The sequence below is a fragment of the Carassius auratus genome, unplaced genomic scaffold (assembly GCF_003368295.1).
Source record: "Carassius auratus strain Wakin unplaced genomic scaffold, ASM336829v1 scaf_tig00216849, whole genome shotgun sequence".
Classification (NCBI taxonomy): Eukaryota; Metazoa; Chordata; class Actinopteri; order Cypriniformes; family Cyprinidae; genus Carassius; species Carassius auratus.
The window spans coordinates 572,291-595,874 of record NW_020528766.1 but is presented as its reverse complement, the minus strand read 5'-3'; the positions used below and the strand labels follow the sequence as shown (position 1 = coordinate 595,874).

At 38.4% G+C, this 23,584-nt stretch overlaps 1 protein-coding gene across 14 annotated transcripts in view; it reads right to left on the bottom strand.

Moving 5' to 3' along the window:
• The window catches only part of ebf3a (EBF transcription factor 3a), a 94,235-nt gene that overhangs the window by 27,894 nt on the left and 42,757 nt on the right, over positions 1-23,584 (bottom strand). For 8 of the 14 annotated variants that reach the window (XM_026264115.1, XM_026264124.1, XM_026264127.1 and 5 more), the window contains exons 7-8: positions 9,739-9,820; positions 5,092-5,236 (exon numbers count right to left, since the gene is read on the bottom strand). In XM_026264115.1, coding sequence (XP_026119900.1) covers positions 5,092-5,236; positions 9,739-9,820 — 227 coding nt within the window. The remainder of the gene's footprint in view (positions 1-5,091; positions 5,237-9,738; positions 9,821-23,584) is intronic. The other 6 variants (XM_026264129.1, XM_026264120.1, XM_026264122.1 and 3 more) reach the window with 1 other exon arrangement.

Genomic DNA, 23,584 nt, shown 5'->3' with positions numbered 1-23,584 from the left:
TTATTATTATTATTATTATTATTATTATTATTATTATTATTATTATTATTATAAATATTGCATATTATAAATATTTACAATTTATATAAATAAAAATATATTTAAAATGTTATATTATTTATTGAATAGTTTATAAATAATGATATAAAATGATATATTATAAATTATTATTGAATTATAAATTATTTTTGATTAATACATTTAATGTATAAGGAATCATTTAAAATGGGATTTAAAAATTATAATTAATAAAATCATATCATAATAAAATGACAACTAATAAAAATTATTATTATTTATTTATTTATTTATTTATTTATTTATTTATTTTCATTTTATAAAGGAGACCCCAAAATCTCTATGATAGTCTAATCCCTATGTTTTAGGGTCCTTTGGCTTGTTTAATGCTTCACAAGGTAAATAAAGTCATAGCACTGGTCTGGGGCACATTACATCCCCAAATTTAATACGTAAGGTTAGTGGTTTGTTCATGTACTTCATAGGCTCCACTAATAATGCAATAAATGATATATTTATGACCGTTACACGAGGCAAACCTGCAGGGTTAAGCCCTTATGTAGGTAGGTCTTTCTCTCTCCTGCCTCTTTGCTGTTCGAGCAGCCCCAGTTAATCAACATTTGGTATTGTTGTGTAGAACAGCCCAGACAAGGCAGCTCTCTTTGTTTGCCTTAATGTTGGACTAGTGGAGGTTATATTTACTCATTCCTCTCAGCTCCCAGAGCACCAGAAGCCCTGAGCTCGCTCACACACACACACACACACACACACACACGGGGAGCTTGCCCTTAACTAGAGCTGTTGACTTCATGCTAATAAGTTCATACAAATTTTCATTTCTGAGGCTTGGGAATGACATTTGCTTTTCTTAATTGCAGGCAGAGCGTTTGAAAGAGGATCAAGTCTCTAAAGACAGACACGACTCCTCATAGGGACTGACCTTCATCAGCGCAACCAATTAAAGCAAATCATTCACCAAAAATTACAGTAAACAAATTTACTTTGTGTAGGTGAGCAAAAGGAAGGGAGTGCGTGCACGTCAGCGTGTCTGCGCATGTGCGAGGTGAGAACGGGCCCACGAGAGGGACAGTCTGGCAGCTGTGGCCTGAGATCACCACGCATTGCCTCGGAATTCGCAATGCTCCCCCCCCCTGCCATCCAAGAGAAAGGGCTGCCAGACCTCTCGCCCCTCCGCCGCGGAGCATTTGCATACATTCTGCGTGAATATAGAGAGGGAACATGTGTTGAATGGGAAGCATAAAGGAGTGAATTACACAGCCTGTGTTCGTCAGCTAATGATATACGTGCGAAATGCACTCAAGCGGAGGATGGAAATTGGAGAAAGCAGACATGGTCTATGGCAGCCCGGAGAGGCCAAGTTCAACACTCCACTAGGAAGTGATGGGCAGGAACGTGTTTTAGAAAGTGAGAACAATTTAGCAGGGGATTTAGATTGGTCTGTGTTCGAAATAGAAACTAACATTACATGAACTACCCCACAAAGCATTTACACATTTTTTGATTCGAACCAATAACATCTTAAATAATATATTTAATGTATTTAATAAACATAATTAAAATTATATAAATATAATTACATATTAATGTTAATAAAAGTATTAATATAATTATATTAAGTATTATTTCACATTTAAACATACTATTACAAATGTAATTTATTTAAAATGCTATATTTTATAAATATGATATTTAAATGTTGTGGTGGTAAATCATATATTCTTTAGTATTTACAATTGTAATTATATTATTTAATATTTTATATGATATTTAAAATCGGGTATTAATTGCTGCAACATTATTAAAAAAAAATAGCAAAATGACCAATTTATTTCTAAGATAATAATTGCATGCCACTCACATGCAATATGAAGAGATTGTGTGATTCCAAATGTATTTATAAAATATTTATAATTTTTGATGGTCACCATTTCATTTAATATTTATTGTATATTTATTGACTATAAATTGATAAAGTGTTGTAAAGTTCATAAGATAATAAAAGCGAATAATAAAATATCAAATTAGCATTCCAAGAAGGAATCTACATGCATGGATGTATAAATGTATTGACTAATTTTATGGTAGTTCTTTACACTCAGATAAATCGCTGGCTTTGTTTCGATGGGCTTCCTCTGGCTGAAATGGATGGTCAACAAGCAAGACTGTGTGTGTGTGTGTGTGTGTGAGTGTTTCCCCCGTGTGTATTGTTTACAGAACACCACGACATCTTGCTGTGAAGCTTTAATCAGACTTGAGTCGTCTTCCATGGCAACATGGCGGCCGGCGTGTTTGTCACCTTCTTCGCTGCACTCCCCAATATTGAGGCACTCTAACAGGTCCCATCCTGCCTGCTGCAACCTTCCTTTGTTCCAGCGCGTAAAATGTCTTGTAATTGTGCAGGGGATGTCCAGATGGCAGGCTGATCCCGGCGCTGATGGGATTAGAGCTCTTACCTCACGTCGGCCCATCTGTCCTCTCTAACTGGCTACGGCCTCACAGACGCCGACCGCTCGTCTTTATTGCATAAACCTAACAAAATTACCGCCACTTGGTATGCAAATCAACCCGGAGCTGTAGGCCCAGACCAGAGGGGGTGCGTGAGCCGCAAGAGAGACTTTCTTTCGCTCGCTCTAAATGTCTTCCTTCTCATTTCTGTTTTGTGCATCTCTATATTCACAGAACCAACGCTAGGTGGTTTCCAAATCTGTGAATATGTGCTTTTGGACAAGGGAGGGGGCTGTTGATTGTGTATGTTGTGTCTGGCTATGTGCAGATGGGGCCGTTTTGTATGCGAGCGCGCACATTCGCGCCTGTGTGAATTCGTACATATGTTTCTGCGTGGCGTATCTAAATGCCGCTAATGCAAAAGAAACCCTCCTATAGTGTGTGCTCGCCTCTTTCTCCTCCCCCAGGTTTTGTTCTCCAGCTGTAAATAATGAAAGGGGCTCATGTGCTCGGAGAGCACGGTAACGGTGAGGGTCCGCTGGGCCATGCGAGAGGGAATTACTTTAAGTTGAAGATCAGAAGACAGAGTAAATTCACTGTCCGGGAAAATTCGCCTGAATTAGATGATTAGATAAAAGTGTTAGAGGAAAGGAGAAACAGTAGGACCTCCCCGTGTCCGCTTTCGAGCTCTCTCAGCTTGCATTTATCACTTTCAAGAATGTGTTTCTAATCTAAACCACCCCGTATCTGTAGCACAGGCCCGGGTTTGACCGTAAATATGGATGAATTTATATTTTACGACTATATATCCTGTACATGTGTGCACTTCTAAACCAGAATGGAAAGAGATGACAGGCTGAACCTTTCTCAAGTTTCCTTCTCGGTCGAATGATAAGTTTTAAACGTTCTCCCGACTTTAAAGAAGTGATTAAACGCCAAGTTCGCCAACTGTCAGATGCTAGGAAACTCTTTCTTTTCATTTTAACGGTCCCCCAGTTGCCCTTAAAGGGCCAGATATTAGATAGGTAGCTGTAATATTCGCTACAGCCCAAATTTGCCATCAGGGGCAGGTGAAACAGCAGGTAACTAAGTGGTGAGAGCGCGCATCTGCGAGGCCGGTGGGTGTTTAAGGAGGAGCTGAGCTTTTAAAACAGTCGGAAATTTAAAAGAGTTGTCAGGAATATCGCCACCACTTGTTACAGTGCTGTCAGAATTCACCGCGAGTGGGAATGGACTCATACTGTGAATATCGTATGTGAGGCATAGCGATAGAAAGTTTTGATGAAAACGATAAAATCACAAATTATGAACGATCTTTTCCCAAGCACAATTAAACCACTGAAATCTGATCTCTACGATGGTTGTGAACACAGTAATGGAAGCTTAGAAAAAGATTTACAAGGGTTTTGATGAAGGATAGCCTCGGCAGTGTTTGGGTTGGGCCGTGTTTTTTCTTTCTTTCTCCCTCTCAGTCTCATGGGACTCAGGCAGACGAGGGGAGAGGCCTCAACCTTCTTAATTGCTCTCCTAATTAAAGGCGGTTGCTAAGGAAAACACCCCTACTATCAAGCGACTACAGCACAGAGACAAACAATACGTCAGCACACCAAACACTCGAGCGCTCAGGGCACAAACGTTCAATTACGCTACTTCTGTACTGCGTTTCGCCGACGTTAATACGAGAAGCCGAGAAATAGAAAACAAATATTTTTGCTGGGTTTTCGTCTCACACGAGCAGGGATTTGATGCGATTTCTCTTGCATCATTAAATATTACTGGCGCTTTGGTTGATATGGTAATTAAGGACTGATTAAGACAAAGAAAATACTAATGTTATGTTTTTAAATGAGCAGAGATTATGTTCTGTTTTAAAGCTTAGCGCAGAGATTTGAGTACTGAAGTAGAGTGATCAAAACCAGCTCAGTCTAACAAAGCAGCAAAATCTAAAATTTACCATCCAGTGATTTGCTTTATATCTCCAAGAATATATAGTATAAAAATACAGTGTTCATTAAAAGCAAGCCTGGATGAAATCAGTGCATTTTCTGTACTTGATGTAAAATGTATTAAAGGTAGCAATGTGAAGGTATATTCAAATTAACCAATTAATATGTAATATTAATATGTTTATTAAATATTTAGCAAGCGCTTGATTTGCTGTCTGTGCGTATGTGACAAGAATCACACCACACTTGATTTAGGATACAATCTTCAGAAAAAAAAAAAAAAAAAAAAAAAAAAAACATTACACGTAAAATGAAAGATAATTAAAAAACGTGGCCCAAAATCATTCATAAAAATAGCAAAAACTCTCAAAATTCTAATTCAGTATAAATAGTGAATTAACCAGGTAGCAACATCAATTATCAAAACTAAAAAGTTCTAAAATACTACTCAGTGGACAGAGAAAGCATGAATTTTCTCTAAAAGATGAACTAGCTATGTTTCCTCTAAAGCTCCAATACTATGTTTTGTGGAAGGAGGATGTGGATGACTAAAAGAATGTGAGCTAAAAATGTGAAGAAAGGGAAAAGGGAAAGGCAGGAAAACAGAAGGTGAAAGTGAGAAAAGTTTGGCAAATAATAGTGTTATGGGAAATGTGCCTACCATTGTCCAGATAAGGAGTGGCCGTACCTTCTGAGGGGTCAAGGCGGCGGGCTCTTCTGCCGTGTTTAGAGTTGTTGTGGACGAACATGTTGTCCGACACGGCCAACACGTGACCATCCACATTAACTGTTGTCGATACAACGACCTGTGAAGAAAACGTAAAGATTGTTTGAAGGAATGTTCAATCTCTACATTGGGCCTTGTGTGAAGAAGTTCATAAAAGTTTGACTTGGTATGAACAAGTCAGTAAAACATTACTTAAAGCCTTTATATATAATGTATTATAAATGTATTAACATCCGTCATGTCTTATAATGCATTGTATGTTCTCATTAATACTTTTAACCTCAGTTTAACCTGTATTTATGCATTGAACATACCTTTAGAAAGTATAAAACACATGACAAACAACAAATTTCAAATGTAACCAGGAATCTACTATTTTAACTTTGATTACAATTGTTAATGAAACTATTCAATGCAATATAACGTACATTATAAATACTTTTATAATGCATTGTACATAAGGCTTTAAGTAAAGTGCTATCAATAGGTCTTACAAAAATTGAATTGTTCACATTCTGAATAATATTTTATACATTAAAACTAAAAAAAAAAAAAAAAAAAAAAAAAACATTCTTCAAAAAAGAAAAATGAATAAATAATCAATTTGGTGTGAAAGTGTTAGTAAAGATGATTTTTTTTTAACTAAATGTATAGTTCAACATCCAAACATTAAAAATAATTACATAAATTGAACATGAAACAAAATGAAATCTCCTTAATTATAAAAAAAAGAAATTAGAGTTGATAGCTCCAGTTTGGGATCAGAATGTAGAATTGTAGAAATCCATTATTTCACATTAAAATCATGTTGCACATAAACATAAACAGACTCCGCTTCGACGTATAATATACTTCACTCAACTAAATGAATCATTTGTGCATCCAAAAAATATCAGGCCTGTTTGTGACCAGAGGCCTTTCTGGGTACTTAAAGACCAGAGAAACAAGAAGGACACTTCTGAGGGCGTCTGCTGGTCTTTATCAGAAACCGAGGCTCTTTTTTCAGCTCACTCTTTGTTGTGCTTCTTATTTGCGAGAAAACGAACACAAAAAGCCTTTTTGGCCTGTGGTGTCTCAACATGAGAGCAGGTCTCAGTACAGTTAGCGGATGAACCCGGCGCGCCTCTGATCAGTAGGGTCCTTTGGTCACGGTTGCACACGCGCCACACACACACTGCATTCGCGACTTTGTTTGTTTGACTTCTCTCCTCCGTACCAGCAAGGCTTTATTTTGAATGCTGACAACCGTGCGACCACTCCACACCTTCCAAACAATAACCGCAAACACATTTGCCTCACTAAGCGCTGGAGCTTGAACCTGTGCCCATTGTTTATTTTCAAAGCCAAGCAGCAGGGAGCGAAACAAGGAAAAAAAGTTGCTCGCTTTTGCAGTCTTACTAGGTTTGGTGGAACTACTCCCCGCGGGCTTCACATTATTAAAACAATAAGTTATATCACTATAATCTGAAAAAAAGAGTCTGCTTTCACACCTTAAGCAACGAAAGATGACTCGTGTGGTTCAATACGCTCCGTGTAAGCTGGCACGGCGTCTGACTGCTAATGACCCAGCCTGAATTCAAACAGGCTACTGTTAGCTACGGCTCAAATCTGCTTAGAAACTTCCACATAAACACCCTATATTTAAATAATCAGATTAACCCACATGCATTCGACATGTTTCCAAACAGGTCTTGGAATTTCTCAAGACCCATTATAGAACACTTTGTACTGATCCAAAAAAAGGAATACACTAATTCTGGGTGTCAAACACTAAATCAAATTCGCTTAATGAAGGTGAAAAATGTTTAACATTGTCATATTCTGGTCCTCGGTTGCAATAGGTCGTTGTATTTCTTTCTCCAAACGAAGCCGTGTGCAGGAATCGACTCTATATAAAGCGCATTTAATTTCTCATTTGAAGAATATAATTAACCTTTCTAAGAAGGAGAGCCTCTTTTTTTTCTTATTTAAAGGAGACACTTACATGAGTGCGAGTGTTAGATAACGGACAAGAGGCTTGTCTGAGAAGAACGAGCCAAACCCTTGTCAATCAAAGAGAGGCCTCCATTTTGAAGCACTGTGCCTTTTTTTGTTTAGTTTTTTCACAAAAGGCTACAATTAGTGTTTAATCTGCCACTTAAGGTGAACAGAAATAAGTGGAGAGTCTCTCATCTGCTCCATCATCCATTAGCAGCCACTCAAACGCAGCCTCCGGCCCACAGATCGCTAGCTCACCCCATTACATTGATCTATTGATTTATTGATTAGCTGTTTTATCTTATTAGTCGCAGCTTGAGTAAGGGCCGTGATGGAGAAGGGTGGCAGATCCTCAAAAGAAAAAGAGAATTTGAGAAGAGCCCCTCTGGTAGCAGATGAGGGGGTTTTCTTTGTTTTTGTTGATCTGTTTACTAAAGAGGGCCGCCCATACAGTTGCATTGAGAGAATGAGGCTCGTTTAGCATCTGAATGAGGAGAGGGGTTGGAGGGGTGGGTTGCCGTATTGTGGGGGGTCTGAGGTGGAAGTGGAGCAGTTACAATCTGGAATATTCCCTCTGTCGCATTCACTTTCAAGGGTCATGATAAGAATGATACTTGAGGCCTATTTACAACAAATAAGATGAAAAAAAACTTGCATTACTAGTTGATCAAATTTGAATATTGAAATTAATTTAGCACTGAACCAAATAATAAAAACATCTGAATAAAAAATCCAAATAATCAATAACATTTTAACATGTAATAATTCTAAATAACAATTTTAAACTTACACATAATAAAAAAAAAATCTAATTTGAATTAAAAAAAGAAAAATATTAATTATTTATTTTATTATTACAAAATTTGTTATTAACAATTATAAATAAAATATAAATTATAAATAATAAATAAAACAAATTATTAGTTAATATTAATTGTTGAACAAAATATAAATAACTATTTTAAATATAACAAAACAAAAAATACTTATTTGTAATTGGTAATTAAAACAAACTAATGGCAGTCACATTTCAATGAATTAGGTTCAGAAGCATTTCCTTGTTTTTTTTTTTTTTTTTTTTTTTTTGCATTAAATACAACTGTGAACATCTGTCCTGTCACAAAAACATGATGTGACTTAGACCTCAAGATGTACACTTCTCTCAAGAAAAATAGAGGAAAAGACAGGACGACAGAAAGAATAAGAAAAAGAAAAGGGAATGGAATGGCAAATGGGGGAAGACAGAGACCCCAAAAGCACGACCTTGCCATGAGATCATGAAGAAAGGAACATGAGTGAAATTTATTCTGGATGTGGCATTTAGCTTAGCAGAGCAGAGTTTAAGGGTTAGCGCTGGAGGAGAGGTGTCTTGTTAATGGACTCTGCTCACAGACTGACAGGCATCACGGCTTTGGGTCATTTATCTCACAGGCTGCTTTTGGTTGGAATTGTCTACTGATAATGATTTCAAAAAATTGATGCTGTCATAAGCTCTCCCCGCAGGGTTGTTTAAATTATTTTGAGTAAAAACACCAGAATGTGGAGGGTAGAAGGGAATGTTTTGGTTGTGAAGGGTGATGTTTCCTTGAAGGAAGTTTTGAGAAGACAAGAACAGATTCCACAGGCAACGACTGATGGAGAAGAGAGAAGTCAGAGTGAGTGAATCAACAGAAACGAGTGCTCTTTGAAGATACAGTGGTGTTAGTATGGCTCTGCATAAACACACACACACACACACCTAAACCAAGTGCTGAGGCATAGAAGTGTAAATTGGTTGAAAACCCAGACATGCTGTTACAGCGATAGAAAAAGAGGTCCAGTGACTTTATTGTGTGGAGGCACATCTGCTGTGACGGATGTTTCTTTTACTCGCCGTGCAGACAGAAAGGACACTTCCTCTCACGCCGGCTCTGACCTTCTGCTCTGGAAGCATGGATCAATATCAGTGAAGACACTTGACGTCCCAAAGCATGAAAAATGAAAGTTATGCAAAGGCTGCACCACTGCTGCCCGCTCGACAATACATCTATATAACCACAAGTATATAAACACACATCCTCGCAGCACTGGGTTAAGCGGAGCTCCTGTCACACACAAACACACGTAATGAAGTCCAAGGCTGAGACCTTTCCGTGTACTGTATCTAATAATGCCTTCTGTGGTTGAATGCTAACACATAGAAATAGAGGTAGGTATATAAATGAATGAAAGCAGTGAAGATATATACAGTGCAGATGCATTTGTGGAGTATAAACCTTTACATAAGAAAATATGTATAGATAGACAGATAGATAGAATCGTAGAAAGACAGATGATAGATAGATAGATAGATAGATAGATAGAGAGAGAGAGAGAGAGAGAGAGAAAGAGAGAGAGAGAGAGAGAGATCCTAAAGGTTTATTTTTATGTGCATAACATTTGGAATGTGCTTCAGCAGAACTGCAGAATCGAAGCATCTCTGGAGGAGACAGTTCTGGCCTTCGACCGGGTCCAGGCAGGCCGTTTAAATTTATCCACAAAGCGATTCACCATACAGCTACCCCAGCAAGCGGCCTGTTTTTCACATTAGAATGTGTGTGAGTGCAGAGAAAAAGAAAACATTACCTGGAATCTGCGCATGTCCCGTGGGTTTCCTGCATTCTTCAGGCAGTTCTGATTACACTTGAGGAAGAATTTCAAAAAGAATCTGCAAAAGAAGACAAAGAGAGGGAAAACTCCACGTTAGACAATCAATCCAGCACAAAACCGGGAGAAAACCGGCATGGAATAAATCGATAGTACAAAATACAACTGTACACTTCATAGCAGAGCGAGTCCAGGACGTCCACAAACAACACGACTGGCACAAAAGCGTGATCAAACCGACAGCTGGATTCACCTTGTTTCTAGATAATTCCCCTCAGAGTAATGATCATTAGTGTTTTGTTCCTCACCCTCCCACGACCTCCCTGTCTCTCTGTTTATCTGTTTTTCAGTCTGTCCGTGTGGCTGACGCATCCAAATCCCACAGTTCCCCACAGAACCCATCTGCCCGTCACTGAACGGAAGTCAGTTAATATTCCGCCCCCCTCTTTCTTCCCCGTTCTACCCTGTAATTAAGGCTTAACGTGCTCAATGGGGAGGTAAACCAGCACACCTGAGCCCTGCTCATCACAGACGAGGACCGGCGAACGGGGTAGGAGACCTAACGAGGTGAGAGCGCCGCGCAAACTTACAGTCCTGTTAGACAATTAGACACACCCCACCACCAGGACAACAGCACCCGGTAATTATTGCGCAAATTACTAACTGCATAATCTGTTCGGCAAATGTCATGTGCGCGCGAGAGTCAGAGAAGGTCCCATCAGATGGGTCCTCGCACAGGCACACCTCGAGAACTAAAACCTGGTGTTCTTAAGAGGTAAAGAGACACTTCAAGAGTCCTTCAAGAAAAGGAAGATGGATAAGAGGGCTTACGGGAAGAGGAAGTTGAAGGCTCGTACAGCTGGTGCCACAGTCCTTGTATAACAGGAAGTGGTTTGTTTAAGAGGAAAACCACTTGTAGGAAAAAAATATAGGAGAAATTGCAATGGAAATCAGAAGATCCGACAGAGTTTTTGATGAATTGGTGATTAAAGCCATTTGTTTTATAGCTATAGAGGGGGGAGATAGATGGATAGAACTACAGACAGATATATGGATGGATGGAAAGAAGGAATGATAGATAGATTGATGGCTGGATGGAATGTGGTAGAACCATAGTTGGGTGGGTGGATGGTTGTATTGATGGTTGGATAGATAGATAGATAGATAGATAGATAGATAGATAGATAGATAGATAGATAGATAGATAGATAGATAGATAGATAGATAGATAGATAGATAGATAGATAGATAGATAGATAGATAGATAGATAGATACAATCTACATTACTGATTTGACATATGCATATGTAATATTGACAAACAGCTTTGGAAATCTTTTGTCTGACCAATTGGAAAACACCAATATGGTTGCAGAGTGAGCTAACTTTTCCTAAAAGGGGCCGCAGTTGGTCCGGAAATATCCAGTAGGTGGGAAATTTGTCTTTGTATATGGATGTCCATGTCCACCAATATTTACCTCAACGTTTCAACCCTTGAGAGGCCAGATGTATGGCGTAATGGTCCCTCGTTCTCTCGCTTGCGTACACGCTATGGTGTCATGCATTGCAGATTGTGTTCAGTGTTGAGTTAACACATGTATTTCACTAGGTAAACAGTGTGTGTATGCAGGATGAAGTCTCTCATTCGGACTCTCCGATGGGACCGCGAGCCGAGCAATATATCACTGTGTGAAATGGCATCCGCAACCCTGAACACCCCTCCACTTCCAATTCTCATTTATATACAGTCACCCTTTCCTCCCGACAGAGAGGGAATGTTTAGGATTGAGACAGATTGAGGAAAAGTAGGAGAAAGGCGAAGCAAGGGCCCCAAAGGTGGCCTTGGTAGTTTCAGAAAATTTTTAGTGACCGGCGTCAATAAAAAGTGGATTTCAGCATCGCTGGAGTAGGCATAAAAAAGATGACAGTCATAACGGCCAGAAGAGGCCAAAAACGCGTCTGCCGTCATTAAAGCATGAGCTTTAATTGTGTACAGTGTGTGTATGGTAGTTGTTGGACAGGCCATTATCAGAATGAGTATTACGAGCTGTAATTCGCGGCCCCTGTCTTTATTTCCCAATAGAGCTGTAATGTTTCACAGCAGGTATCGGAGTAAATCAAGCCTGAAATATAGCCTTTATTTACCTCTCTCACTTGCTATCTCTCTCTCTCGCTTGTTTTTTTCTCACTCTATAGCCGCAAACAAATGGCTTCACACACATGTGCACAGGTGGACACACTTGTGCTAACTCAAAGATTATTGCAAAGCACCCATTCAGAGGTTTGAAAGTGAGATGGACCGCATCAATTTCAATAGATACAGCAAAAACAAGAAGAACCCTAGAGGTACATAATAAAACCTGGAATGCATTTCAAGTACATTTACAGTTTGAGCTGTGGAACAAAAATAAAAATACATGTACAAACACACACATATCTATCTATCTATCTATCTATCTATCTATCTATCTATCTATCTATCTATCTATCTATCTATCTATCTAATATATATATATATATATATATATATATATATATATATATATATATATATATATATATATATATATATATAATTTATATAGGTTTCAGTCCATCTCCAACAATTTCCTGTCATTCAATTGTAAATGACATAAAAAATAATAATAATAAATAAATCACCTATTATAGCCAAACATATTTACAATTAATGTCAAAGAAAATCATTAAATTAGATTAATTATAAACGAAATTGCAGGGTATTATCACCAACAGGCAAACGTATAAAAGCATTCAAAAACACACACACTCTCATTAAGGCCGCGTTCGCTTGGGGTCTGTTTACCTCCGAGTTTGATTAAGTGAATTTCCGCAGCTTTCTGAACACAATGATATTCAGCTGCTGTCCACAACAGCACCGTAATTTCGTCTGAATTAGAGCAGTTTCACTTCTGCATGGGGATTGAGTAAATTAGTCCTTTGTGAAAAGGCAAGCAATTACGGCCACACGGTTCTCTCTCCCTTTTGCTCTCTCTAAATGGCTCCAGAAATTTGCGGCAATGTTCGCGACCGTCGGAAATAAAGAAGGCAGTTAAATAGTCATTTAATGGAATATCAAGGAGAACACAGCATTAGATGCTGGCAACGGAGAGCAAGGAAGGGAAGAAAAAATTAACTGCAATTACGTTTGATTAAAGCTATCCTTCTCAATAATCAGCATTTGTGACATGACACAGGACTCTGGTGGCCTATGGATGCCATGGAGATGTTGAGCAATATTAAGGCCAATAAAGGGATATTAGCATAGCTAATTATGGAAGAGCTGTAGAAGCGAAAGGGGGCCTCTGTGTATTGTAACGCACAAAATAATTGGCCGAGGCAGTTATCAATTACACAAGACATGAATTTGGTTTGTCAGAGGGAAAAAAGCAAAGCAGACGTTTTTAATTTCACATCAGAGACCCTTCTTCCCTCGCTTTTGTTCTTCACCGGAGGCGTTCGACTTCTAGCTTCCACTGCAACTTGTCGACAAATCTGTGATAAAATGATCTGGCCGGCCGGTGCGGTGTAATTAATACAACCTGTCCTTCACCGCTCTTTCTGACCAGAGGGGACGAATCCTTATGATGGTGGTGAGCAAGCGCATGAGAGAGAAAGAGAGAGAGAGAAAGAAGACGGGAGACTTGTCGTTTGAAAGGACTTTGGCTTCACAGGCTGAGGTAATTGAGAGGAAAAAAGTGGTACGTTTCAAGCACATCAGCTCAATAACAGCCCTTAGCTCTTATCTTAACCCAAACCATCATTGGATCGTTTTCCTGCCCTCATTCAAAGGAGAAGCCCCCCTCCCAGCCTCTCCTTCACACTAATCCCACTTCATTCAGCACAAAAGACACAAAAACAAATAAATGCAGGGGGCGATGCTTCTGTCCCATAACCCTCGTCATAATCGTAAGGTTACTCTTGTCCATCATTTTGAACTATCGATGCATTTTGCATTATCAATGAAAACGGTAGCAGGTTAACTATAGATGACAGCTATGACAAAAAAGTACTATTCGAAAATCGTGGGAAAGTATTATTGCACTTTCATAGCTCAGATTTTATGTATCTCTTAAAATTACTGACAAAAAATAAAGAGTAAATTGTTGAATTAAAATAAGTGTGTCAGTCTTCACTGAAAAACAATGGTGCATGCTATAAATTATTTTCTTAAGTTGTTAATGAAACCAAGATTATCGGAGTACATTTCATAGGAGAATGATAGGAGAAATATCTGATATATAAAAGATACATATTTTAATTTATTTCATATAGGACAAAACTAACATCTAGCAAGCTTTAATACCAGACAAACCCAATAGATTCCTTTATGGCAAAATATTTGTCAGGTCCATTAATGATTGTATTGTGTTTGTTTTGTTGTCTATGTTGTCGTATATAGACAAAAGATGTGAAAAAACCTGCAACTGCTTTTCTTCCTGTCGTCCCAAGACAGATGAGTGGATGTAAAGAGAGGTAAAGAAATACAATGGCAGATGGGAGTGTGTATGTGTGTGTGTGTGTGTGTTTGTGTGTGTGTGTGAGCGGTCAGTGTGGACACTAATTGCTGCTCAGGCGTTAATGGTTAGGGCACAGCTGTGTGACTCTGCTGAGTATTGATCACCAAGCAACTTTAGCTGATCAGGCCCCAGCCAGCCAGACGATACAGAACACACACTCACACACTTACAAGAGTACTTTCTGCTGATTTCAGGTCCAGAAGCTGAGACGGTACACAGGTCAATACAGATCGCATTTCCAAAATGCACAAGCTCCTTGTGTTAAATCTGGCTTCTGATTGGCTGACGGGTCTGATTGTGTCTGATTGGTCCGTGGGTGCATCTCATTTGACAGAGAGATGTTTTTTTTAAACCTCAAGTATTGAACTTTGGTGAATTACACCTCTACACCATTTCTGATGTGCTATTTCTTTTCTAAGGAATCAGACTTAAACTTTACACTTGGCAGACAATAAAACAAGAATAAAAATACCACATAAATTCACTTAAGGAGGAACCTGAGGAGCCCAAAATATCATAGAAACTTGAAGTTGGCACCTAGCAGCCACCGCCACAGACAAGCGCTACTGACAACACATGTGTATTAAAATTCTCTAAACAGGTATAAATGTGTTCAATTCAGGATTCAAGTGTCGCTGAAAGAAGTGACCTGAAAACACAAGTTGTTGAAGAGACATAATTTGGTATGTTTCAACATATCTGAGCATCTGCCTAAACATATTTATGCCAGAAGTGTTTTTGGTACATGTGTTCCTGTCGTGTGTGTGTTTTCTCCCTCAGGCAGACTGCTGTACCAGACCCAGACTGGTGTGCACATTCTCTCCTCCTTTCTCTCTCGTTCTCTCTATTCGTCCTCTCCTCCATAGTTTTTTCCTAATGTGTAACATGCCTCTGACATTATTTCCCCAACAGATCACTGCTTCTGTCAATCACAGCATTTTGTCTTAGACTGGGGCCTCATTAAACTCTCTCTCTCTTTCTCTCTCTGTCACCCTCCTCCATCCCCTCTCCTTTACCATTCCCTCTCTTTCTCCCCTTAGACCACTTTTTTTTCTGGTTTAGGTATATGAAAGCCTCTTGTGAATGTTCCCCATTTCAAATCAGGCCTCTTGTGCCCCTTTCAATTGCAGGATGTTATGTGAGATAATATATACATCAACTATTAAAGTTTGACAAGAACATAAAACAAATTTACATTGTTAACATTATAATTAACAAAAATTAATCTTGTGTTTTAACCTGGTTACAATTTTTACTTTATAATTAAATTATAATGTAATAATTGTAGTTATAAATTGCAGTAATACTACTAAACACTTGTATATATATATATATATATATATATATATATATATATATATATATATATATTAATAATAATATAAAATATATATATATATATATATATATATATATATATATATATATATATATATATATATTATAATATAATAAATATATATTTAAAACATATATTAATTATACATTACTATATATTAACAACATATATTATAATACAATACATAATTATATAAAATACAAAATTTTATTGCTCATATTATAAATCAGCAATACCCCTTAATCAATTTTTAGGTTATAGCTAAATGCACACATAAAATATAAAATATTATAACTTAATGATAATGGATACAGATTATTGATATTATCAAATAAATATTATTTTAAAAAATAACTTATTTCAAAATGAATTTTATTTGTTAAATATTTAATTTATAGCCGTTTGTGAGGGCACAAAGTGACTGTCAAATTATTTAAATAAACTGGATAAAATATCCTCTGGAAACATCACATTAAAAAATTGCTATAGCAGGTTATGTAGTAAAACAGTGAATAACGTCATCATTCAACATCATTCAACTTAATGAAAATGCAGGACAGTTCTGAAAGAGCTCCACAAATCCCCCGTCCAGAGAACCAGCACCATTTCTGTCGAAAAAGGGTAATAGGGTATGCATGTTTTACCTCTCTTGCTCTTTCCATCCCCACATTGAGCTCTTTGATGTTGGGATACAGGCTCAAGTTTCCCCGGAGGAGGTGAGGGGCAGAAAAGGATTGTGGGGGGTGGGGGGTCTGTGGTGGTAGGTTTCAGTCTGGTTTCTGATAGGTTGAAGATTGACCACACATGGCAAAGGATGTCTTTACCTGACCTAATGCTCAGTCGATGACAGATATGTGATCGCTATTTTGTTTGTTTCTTTGTTTGTTGTGTCTCCATTCTACTCCAGACGTCTCCTTGTGTGTTCATTACCCTTTCTCGACTCTCTCTCTCTCTCTCTCTCCTTCCCCATCTAAAATTCATACATTCCCACATTCTTTCAAGACAGCCCTAATTAGGAACTGTCATCTTTGCCGATTTTAATTATTAATTAAGAACAGGAAGGAGAGAGTGAAAAAAGCACATTTCAAATCAGGCCATGAAGGAACACACACACACACGTACACGGCTTGCCTGATGTCTGAAGGCTGTGGTCTCAGTGATGCTGATTAAAAACGTATTAAAACATTATAAATGATTAATGTGGATCCAGTTCTGAGTGGCAGTTATTGGTTTTAACACAGGTAATGCAGCCTAATGACACAGGCACATGTGGACCCTTCGTCCATGTCATTATTCCTGCATGTCAACAACCACACAGAGAAAAAGAGAAAGAGAGAGGACAGGCTGGCACATCAGAGTGTTTCCAAGTCATCCATCAGCTCGCCGTAGCTCAATCAGAGACACTGAGGTGCTGTTACGTGCCCCCAGACAGGCGGCGGGTGATCGCCGCTAATAGATTTCCATAATGGACATGAGCAGAGGATGTGTGGGTCACTTTGCAGAAGCTTCGCTTCAGTTTAGAGCCTGGAAGTGAGTCTGTCACCAAAATAACACAAGCTGGGAGGGAAACAATCAAAAATTAGATCTCTTAAATAGCTCATTTATATCCATTGCACTAAATTGCAATGAGACTGAATGGAGAACAAGCTGTGATTATGCTTAGTCTCATATGTCAATTTATGATCTCAAAAATCCCTCAAACTCTTCTCATATATAATAAATGAACAACCTATGGGAAAATGCTATTGCTCATTGCTCAGGGAACTCAAAAGTTTAATCGTCAAGTACCCACTTTGTTTTTAGCTTAAACTTCTTATGAGAAATACAAATAAAGTTGATCAGTAAATCTGAGAACAGTTTGAGACACTATTGAGATTTCACTATTTTTCTTACTTAGACTCATACTGTGCTCATATTTACTAATTTACAAACCTAAAGCAAAGTTTTACTCATCTCTCAACTTTGTTTCTGCTAAAACTCTTAATAAATAGACAAAATGTATGGCAAATCTGGGGACATAATGTGTGTAAAATGTGAGATTACTGGGGTATTTTTCAATCAAGCTCATACTATGCTTATATGCACTAAATTATCAACCTTAAGAAAAGAGGTATTGCTCACTGCTTGCTCTTTCATTTCTCAATTAATGGATTTTCACTGAAGTATCAACTATTTCTGCTAAAACTTCTAGGAGAAATAAAAATAGAAGTCTCGCAATTCTGAGCACAGTTGGAGACACTGGGATCTCTTCTTAAACTCTACATACTTAAAACTACAGGCGTCTGTTTCTTAGGATACTGATGCAAAAATCTGTATTTGACCTCTAGTTAATCTCATGTCTTTGTCATGAGCTATGAAGTAAAATCCTCAAAAGAGAAGAGCAAAAAGAGTGGTTGCTACAAGCAACGTACATCATTTTATTCCGAATGTACAAGATATTTTTCCAAAGTGAATACGAGTGTGAAGTAGTTACCACGCATTGAAAAAAGAAAATGACAGACAGGGAAGCATGAATAAAGAGAGGGTAAAGGTGCATTAGTGCTACTCGGTGCACCGTACGGCAAGAGCGAGGGGTCAGTCATTAAGAGACAGAAGGGCAAACGCAAGAGCTAAAACAACAGAGCGGGTGAAATGAAATGAAAAATGAAGAGAAGCCGGATTAGGTGCCGTGCTGTCCAGAAATGACGTGAGTGCCATATCTGTGAAACAATAATGCGGCTGGCAGCACGGATCCTTGTTCCTGATTCATCTACGGCCGTATGGTGTAGCTTTGTCAGTCTGCGCGTGGTATAAATTATTCAGTCTGAGAGATGGCAATTACAGAACCCTGCACAACCAAAATGAATATTTTATAAGGACTAAAACTGCACCGGAATGAATCATACAAACACACGTACACACACACACACTGGGAGTGTGTTTGTACATGGCAGGACCAGAGGCCTTTGGTGCTTTCATATTGTTGACTGAAATCCAGAGAATTCTAATAAGCAAATATATTAGAGGTTTACATTGTCACCGATTTGCCGGCCATGCCTGTGGACAGATCCCAGGAAAAGGGATTCTTTCAATTTAAAATACATGATGATTAAAGCAGCATTTCAAATTGAAATGGAACATCATTCACAACCTATTTTACTTCTGTAATCTGATTTAAGAGCGAATGGGATATTCAACGAGAAGTACATTTAGTCAGAAACTTGATTTATTCAATCAGGAACTGATTAGAGAGTTAAAATTGTGGTGCACATTTCGATGCAAGGTTATGAACACAAATATTTGTACATTTTAAATACCATACACTAACGAATCATGCAAAAAAAAAAAAAAAACTGTGGAAATGTGAATAAGAAAGCAAAAATAGTCGATTTCATGCTGATGTATTTTAATATCTGCACTGTTTTAAAACACATTGTTTATTAATGCAGAGAAACACTGTTTTGTTTTGACCCCTGTGAATGTGCTCTTCGTCTCTTGCCAACAAGAAAGAGAGCAAGTGAGTGAGAAAGATGGAAAAGAGGTAAAAAAAGACAGAGAAAGAGAGAGAAACACACTGAAAGGCTAATGGAAGCGGATTATACTGCCAGCCTACCCGAAGCATCGTCTGATAAAGGTTTTGTCTGTTGAGTTTCCTGCAAAAGTCCAGCTTTATAATGCTGAAACAAAAAATAACATTGTTCTTTAGCCTTGCAGGAGCAAAGCAACCTGCTTGAATGGGCATTGTGTGAACAGAGGCAGTGATACCTAAAGCCTTTGTACAGCAGAGGCAGGTCAAGTCTATGACATCAGCGCGACACAAGCAGGCCTCTGTGCGGCCCGCTCCAGCAGGAGCTCAGCATGGTGGGAAAATACGTCAGGAGAAAGCTTTTTTTTTCTTCTTCATCTGAGCACTCTCTCTCTCTCTCTCTCTCTCTCTCTCTCTCTCTCTCTCTCTCACACACACACACACAGAGGCCAAGACATATGTGGCTTTTTTTTTTTTTTTTCACACCCAAAATAAAATTTTAATGCTCATAGGATGCTCTTTTACAGTTCAGGAGATGTAACTCTGAACTCTCAAAGTAACAAAAAGCACATTTTATTGCTCATAAGTTGCTCTTTTATATCTTTTAAGATTTCCATGAAGTTTAAACATCCCATGATATTATTATTATTATTCTTATTATTATTATTATTTTTTTTTATTTTTTTTTTTTATTTTTTTTTTTTTAGAATTCCAAGTATCGATGGTCTAATTAAAATTCCATAAGAAATAATAATGCTGGAACAAAAAAATAAAAATAACACATTTTTGGAGCACAAACCTGAGCACAGTTTGATATTTTGCTGAGATCTCTTGTGAAACTCTGATGTATTTTTATTTGTTTTTAATAAAAATATTCTGTATTTCCTCTCCAATTGTCTACGAGAAATAGCTGATGTACTAAAAAAAAAAAAAAAAAAAAAATCAAAGTTATGATTTTTCTCCCCTAGGTGACCCTAATGCAGTTTTATTGCTCATAAGTTGCTCTTTCATTGCTGAAAGAACTTATAGGGAATGTCATTTATATATCATTTTAGCATCAACTTTGTCTCATGTGTCTCCTAAAGAAATCTTGGCAAACCTTAACATAGTTTGAGGCAAAAATTTTGCTATTTAACCTCACTTATGTCATTATTTGATGTCAAGATATTAAATAGATATCTTTTTTTTTTTTTTCATTCCTATCTGACCCACCACCTTCAAATAAATTGCTTATTTAAGCAGCAACAAATGAACCATGAGTTCTGTGAGGAAGCAGCAAGATGACAGAATCCGACTTGCATGCTTTAAAAGTGAACGGGAGGGACAGGGAATGACAAAGTGCTCGCAGCACAGCAGGATAAATGGTCTGAAGTGGAGTGAAATTCAGACAGGGAAGGAAGCGGAGAAGGAGACATGCATTCCAAAGCTGCTGTCCCTCTGATGGCTGTTACCCGTATAACTGACACCGCTGCTTTCGCCTGTCTGCGCGGGACACATGGGCTTTCAAACAGGGTTATAGGCAAATAATAAGGAAGCTCTCGCTCACAGGACTGACATGCAAGCATCCTTTACTACAGAAAAAAAAAAAAAAAAACAACGGGTGGGGGAAAAACACTTTTCTCCATGGAGAAAACAGCGAGTTGTCAGGTTGATTTTGTAGAGCAGTAGTTGAGGCAAGAGCCGACAGCGTTTTGGCCTCTGTCTTTTCTGTCGCAGGTACACAAATGTGTCAGCATACATGGAGATGCGGCTCCTTCAGGGGCCGCCACACGCACGCTGGGGTTTGGGGGCGATGAGCTGGAGGGTTATTAAAGGATCTCATAGCTCTTTCAGCTGTATTAGAATGACAAGCCACAGGGAGAGGTGGTTTCCAAACCGCCGCATGCCACTAGGGGGCTTTCGGCTCAAAAGAAGAGGAAGCACAAACAGATCACATTGTTTTTGAAAGATAAAAGGAAATATGATTCCAAACTGGGCATGCAATGGTAAAAAAAAAAAATGTCTATGTATCATTTTAGTCTACTGTCTTGTTACATATCCGTCACAATAATTTTTAATGCAATTCAAGAATTTGATGTTTTATAACATCTTTGTAAAATGTATAAAATAAAATAAAAAACTTGATTCTATTGCATAAGTATTCATAACCTTATATGGGACAGTTGAGATTTTGCTCAGAAGCATTCATATTGCGTGTAGATGTTACTACTTCTCAATTGAAGTTAACCTGTGGGAAATTCCACTGAATGGTTATGATTTGGAGCAGACTAGATGAAGGGATGAAGGAAAGAAATACACAGGGAAAAAAGAGAGAAACAAATCATAAATAAATAAAAAACTCTAACAAGCTTGCAACTGGGCCCCGCAATTGAATATCTTTTCACTTATTAACTTTAAAACAACAAGAAAATAATCCAATTATTGGGCGATTTTTCGCTGTGTTTATGAGTGGATTTGTTGATGTAATGCTTCCTCTATCTGTCCCAGGCGGATATTAGTGAACTCGCCCTCCGAGAAACAACAGTTTCAGCAAAACACCACGGAGTAATGCAGATATTCACACTTTTAATGACCTCGGGGAACACATCTAGTGTACGGCGCTAGACTCGTAGACTATCTAGCTCCCCTCCACTGCTGACATGGCTGCATCGCACAAATAAAACCCACGTTTGATAAACAAGAGCTATGCTATGAAATGCAATAACGCTACAAGGGACACGCCGCTGTAGCGATGCCTGGGGGACCGCCAAAGTCTCTCCTCAACTTTTCATTTAACAATTGGACCGTTCCACTGAGCGCGTCTATCTGAATGCACTTGCGTGTACTTAGCACACCTCGGCTTGGGCGGTTATCTGGAAATGTGGTCAAATTGGCCACTTTCTTTGTGGAAGGTCACAGTGATCATTGATTTCACAAACGTTGGCCCCAACAGACCAAACATCAGCTTGTACTGGTGCGTGCAGGAGAACTCTCAATTCACCCTGAGACAAGTCTCAGACTACGACACCGGGTCCCATCTGCATGCTTGCAGATTAAACATTCAATTTGTTCCCCGATAGGCCACAAGTCCCGCCACTTACCATACAAATGAAAAAATAAATAAATACATAAAAACACATCAGACTTGCGTCTCCGCCCCCATCCCCCAGTAGCCTTCTATTGCTGCAATATTTACTTCAGGGGAATTGCGACACGTGGCGTATTTATCTTCATGAAAAATGAGCATCTGAAATTGAAATCACCTTTTGAATGGGGCGCGGATACAGCCTGCCGCTAATATGCTTCATGAACTATAAAATTTAGTCACACGGTACGGCTGCATTACTGCCAAGGGTTTAGTGCACGCTCGCGCACACACATCAGGAAAATTTTCCCCGTGTTAAGCTGCCGCGAGCTCCGGCAGTTGATTCAGTGTGATAGTCATTACGCTTACATGACGGTACAAGTCAGCCCTGTCAGATTTATGCCCCTCTCCTCCGTTTCTGCTTTAATCTCACCCTCAATAAGCTATTTGCACTTGCTGCCTCACGCAGGCAAATTGAAATAGGGTGCAAATTTGCGGGTCTTAAATTTGAACAAGTACAGACACATATTTTTCACCTGCCTCCCCTCATTTTCTCACAAGTAAACACAATATGCGTCCTCCGTCATGCATTTATGCCTCCAAAAAGATTTGTCTTTCTTCTTCTCGTTCCTGCTCTCTCACTTTTTTCTCCACCTTCGCAGCGAGAAAATAATACGCTGCTAAACAGCTGTCGGCTAAATCCATGAATGCTTGCGTAACTCTACTGAAAACAACATTTCCTCTTTAAAAATAAATAAATAAATATCATAAACCCCGCTGATTGGAATTTGCATGGCAATTATGCTTTCTAAAACACTTCTGTTCTGCAACGTAGCATGAATCCCCTCTTAAAGAAATTAGGGCGATGATGGTTCCAGTTTGGCAAGTGACATACAAAACAGGTGTTAAAATGAAAGCGCAGGTATATTTCCCCAAACGCTGGGTGACATTTAGCGGACGGGAAGGTTTACGCCAGAACTGTTGTACGGTGTGGTCTAAAAGTCATCTAGGTCCAGCTTTAGCTTTAAGATGTAAGGTGGGCCGTAGTGTCATTCGAAACAAGGAAAAACTGCAGAAAGTGGTTTTTAATAAAGTAATACAGAGAAAAGGACATTACAACCTCAAACTTTTCACTCAAATCTTATAATGAAACTGGTTAAAATTCCATCAAAATGCTAAAAATAATGCTTAATATAAGCATTTTTGCACTAAGTCACCCACTGTAGATCTAGACTGCTCTTGAGTGAGTGGATATAGATGTAGAGGCACTAGACTGGCTGATGTGGTGATGGTACAGATATATGGGGCCCAGACTTTGGCCTTTGACAGTGGTAAAGCAGGAAGTCGGCGCGGGGTGAGTCTGATGTGTGACCTTCGACC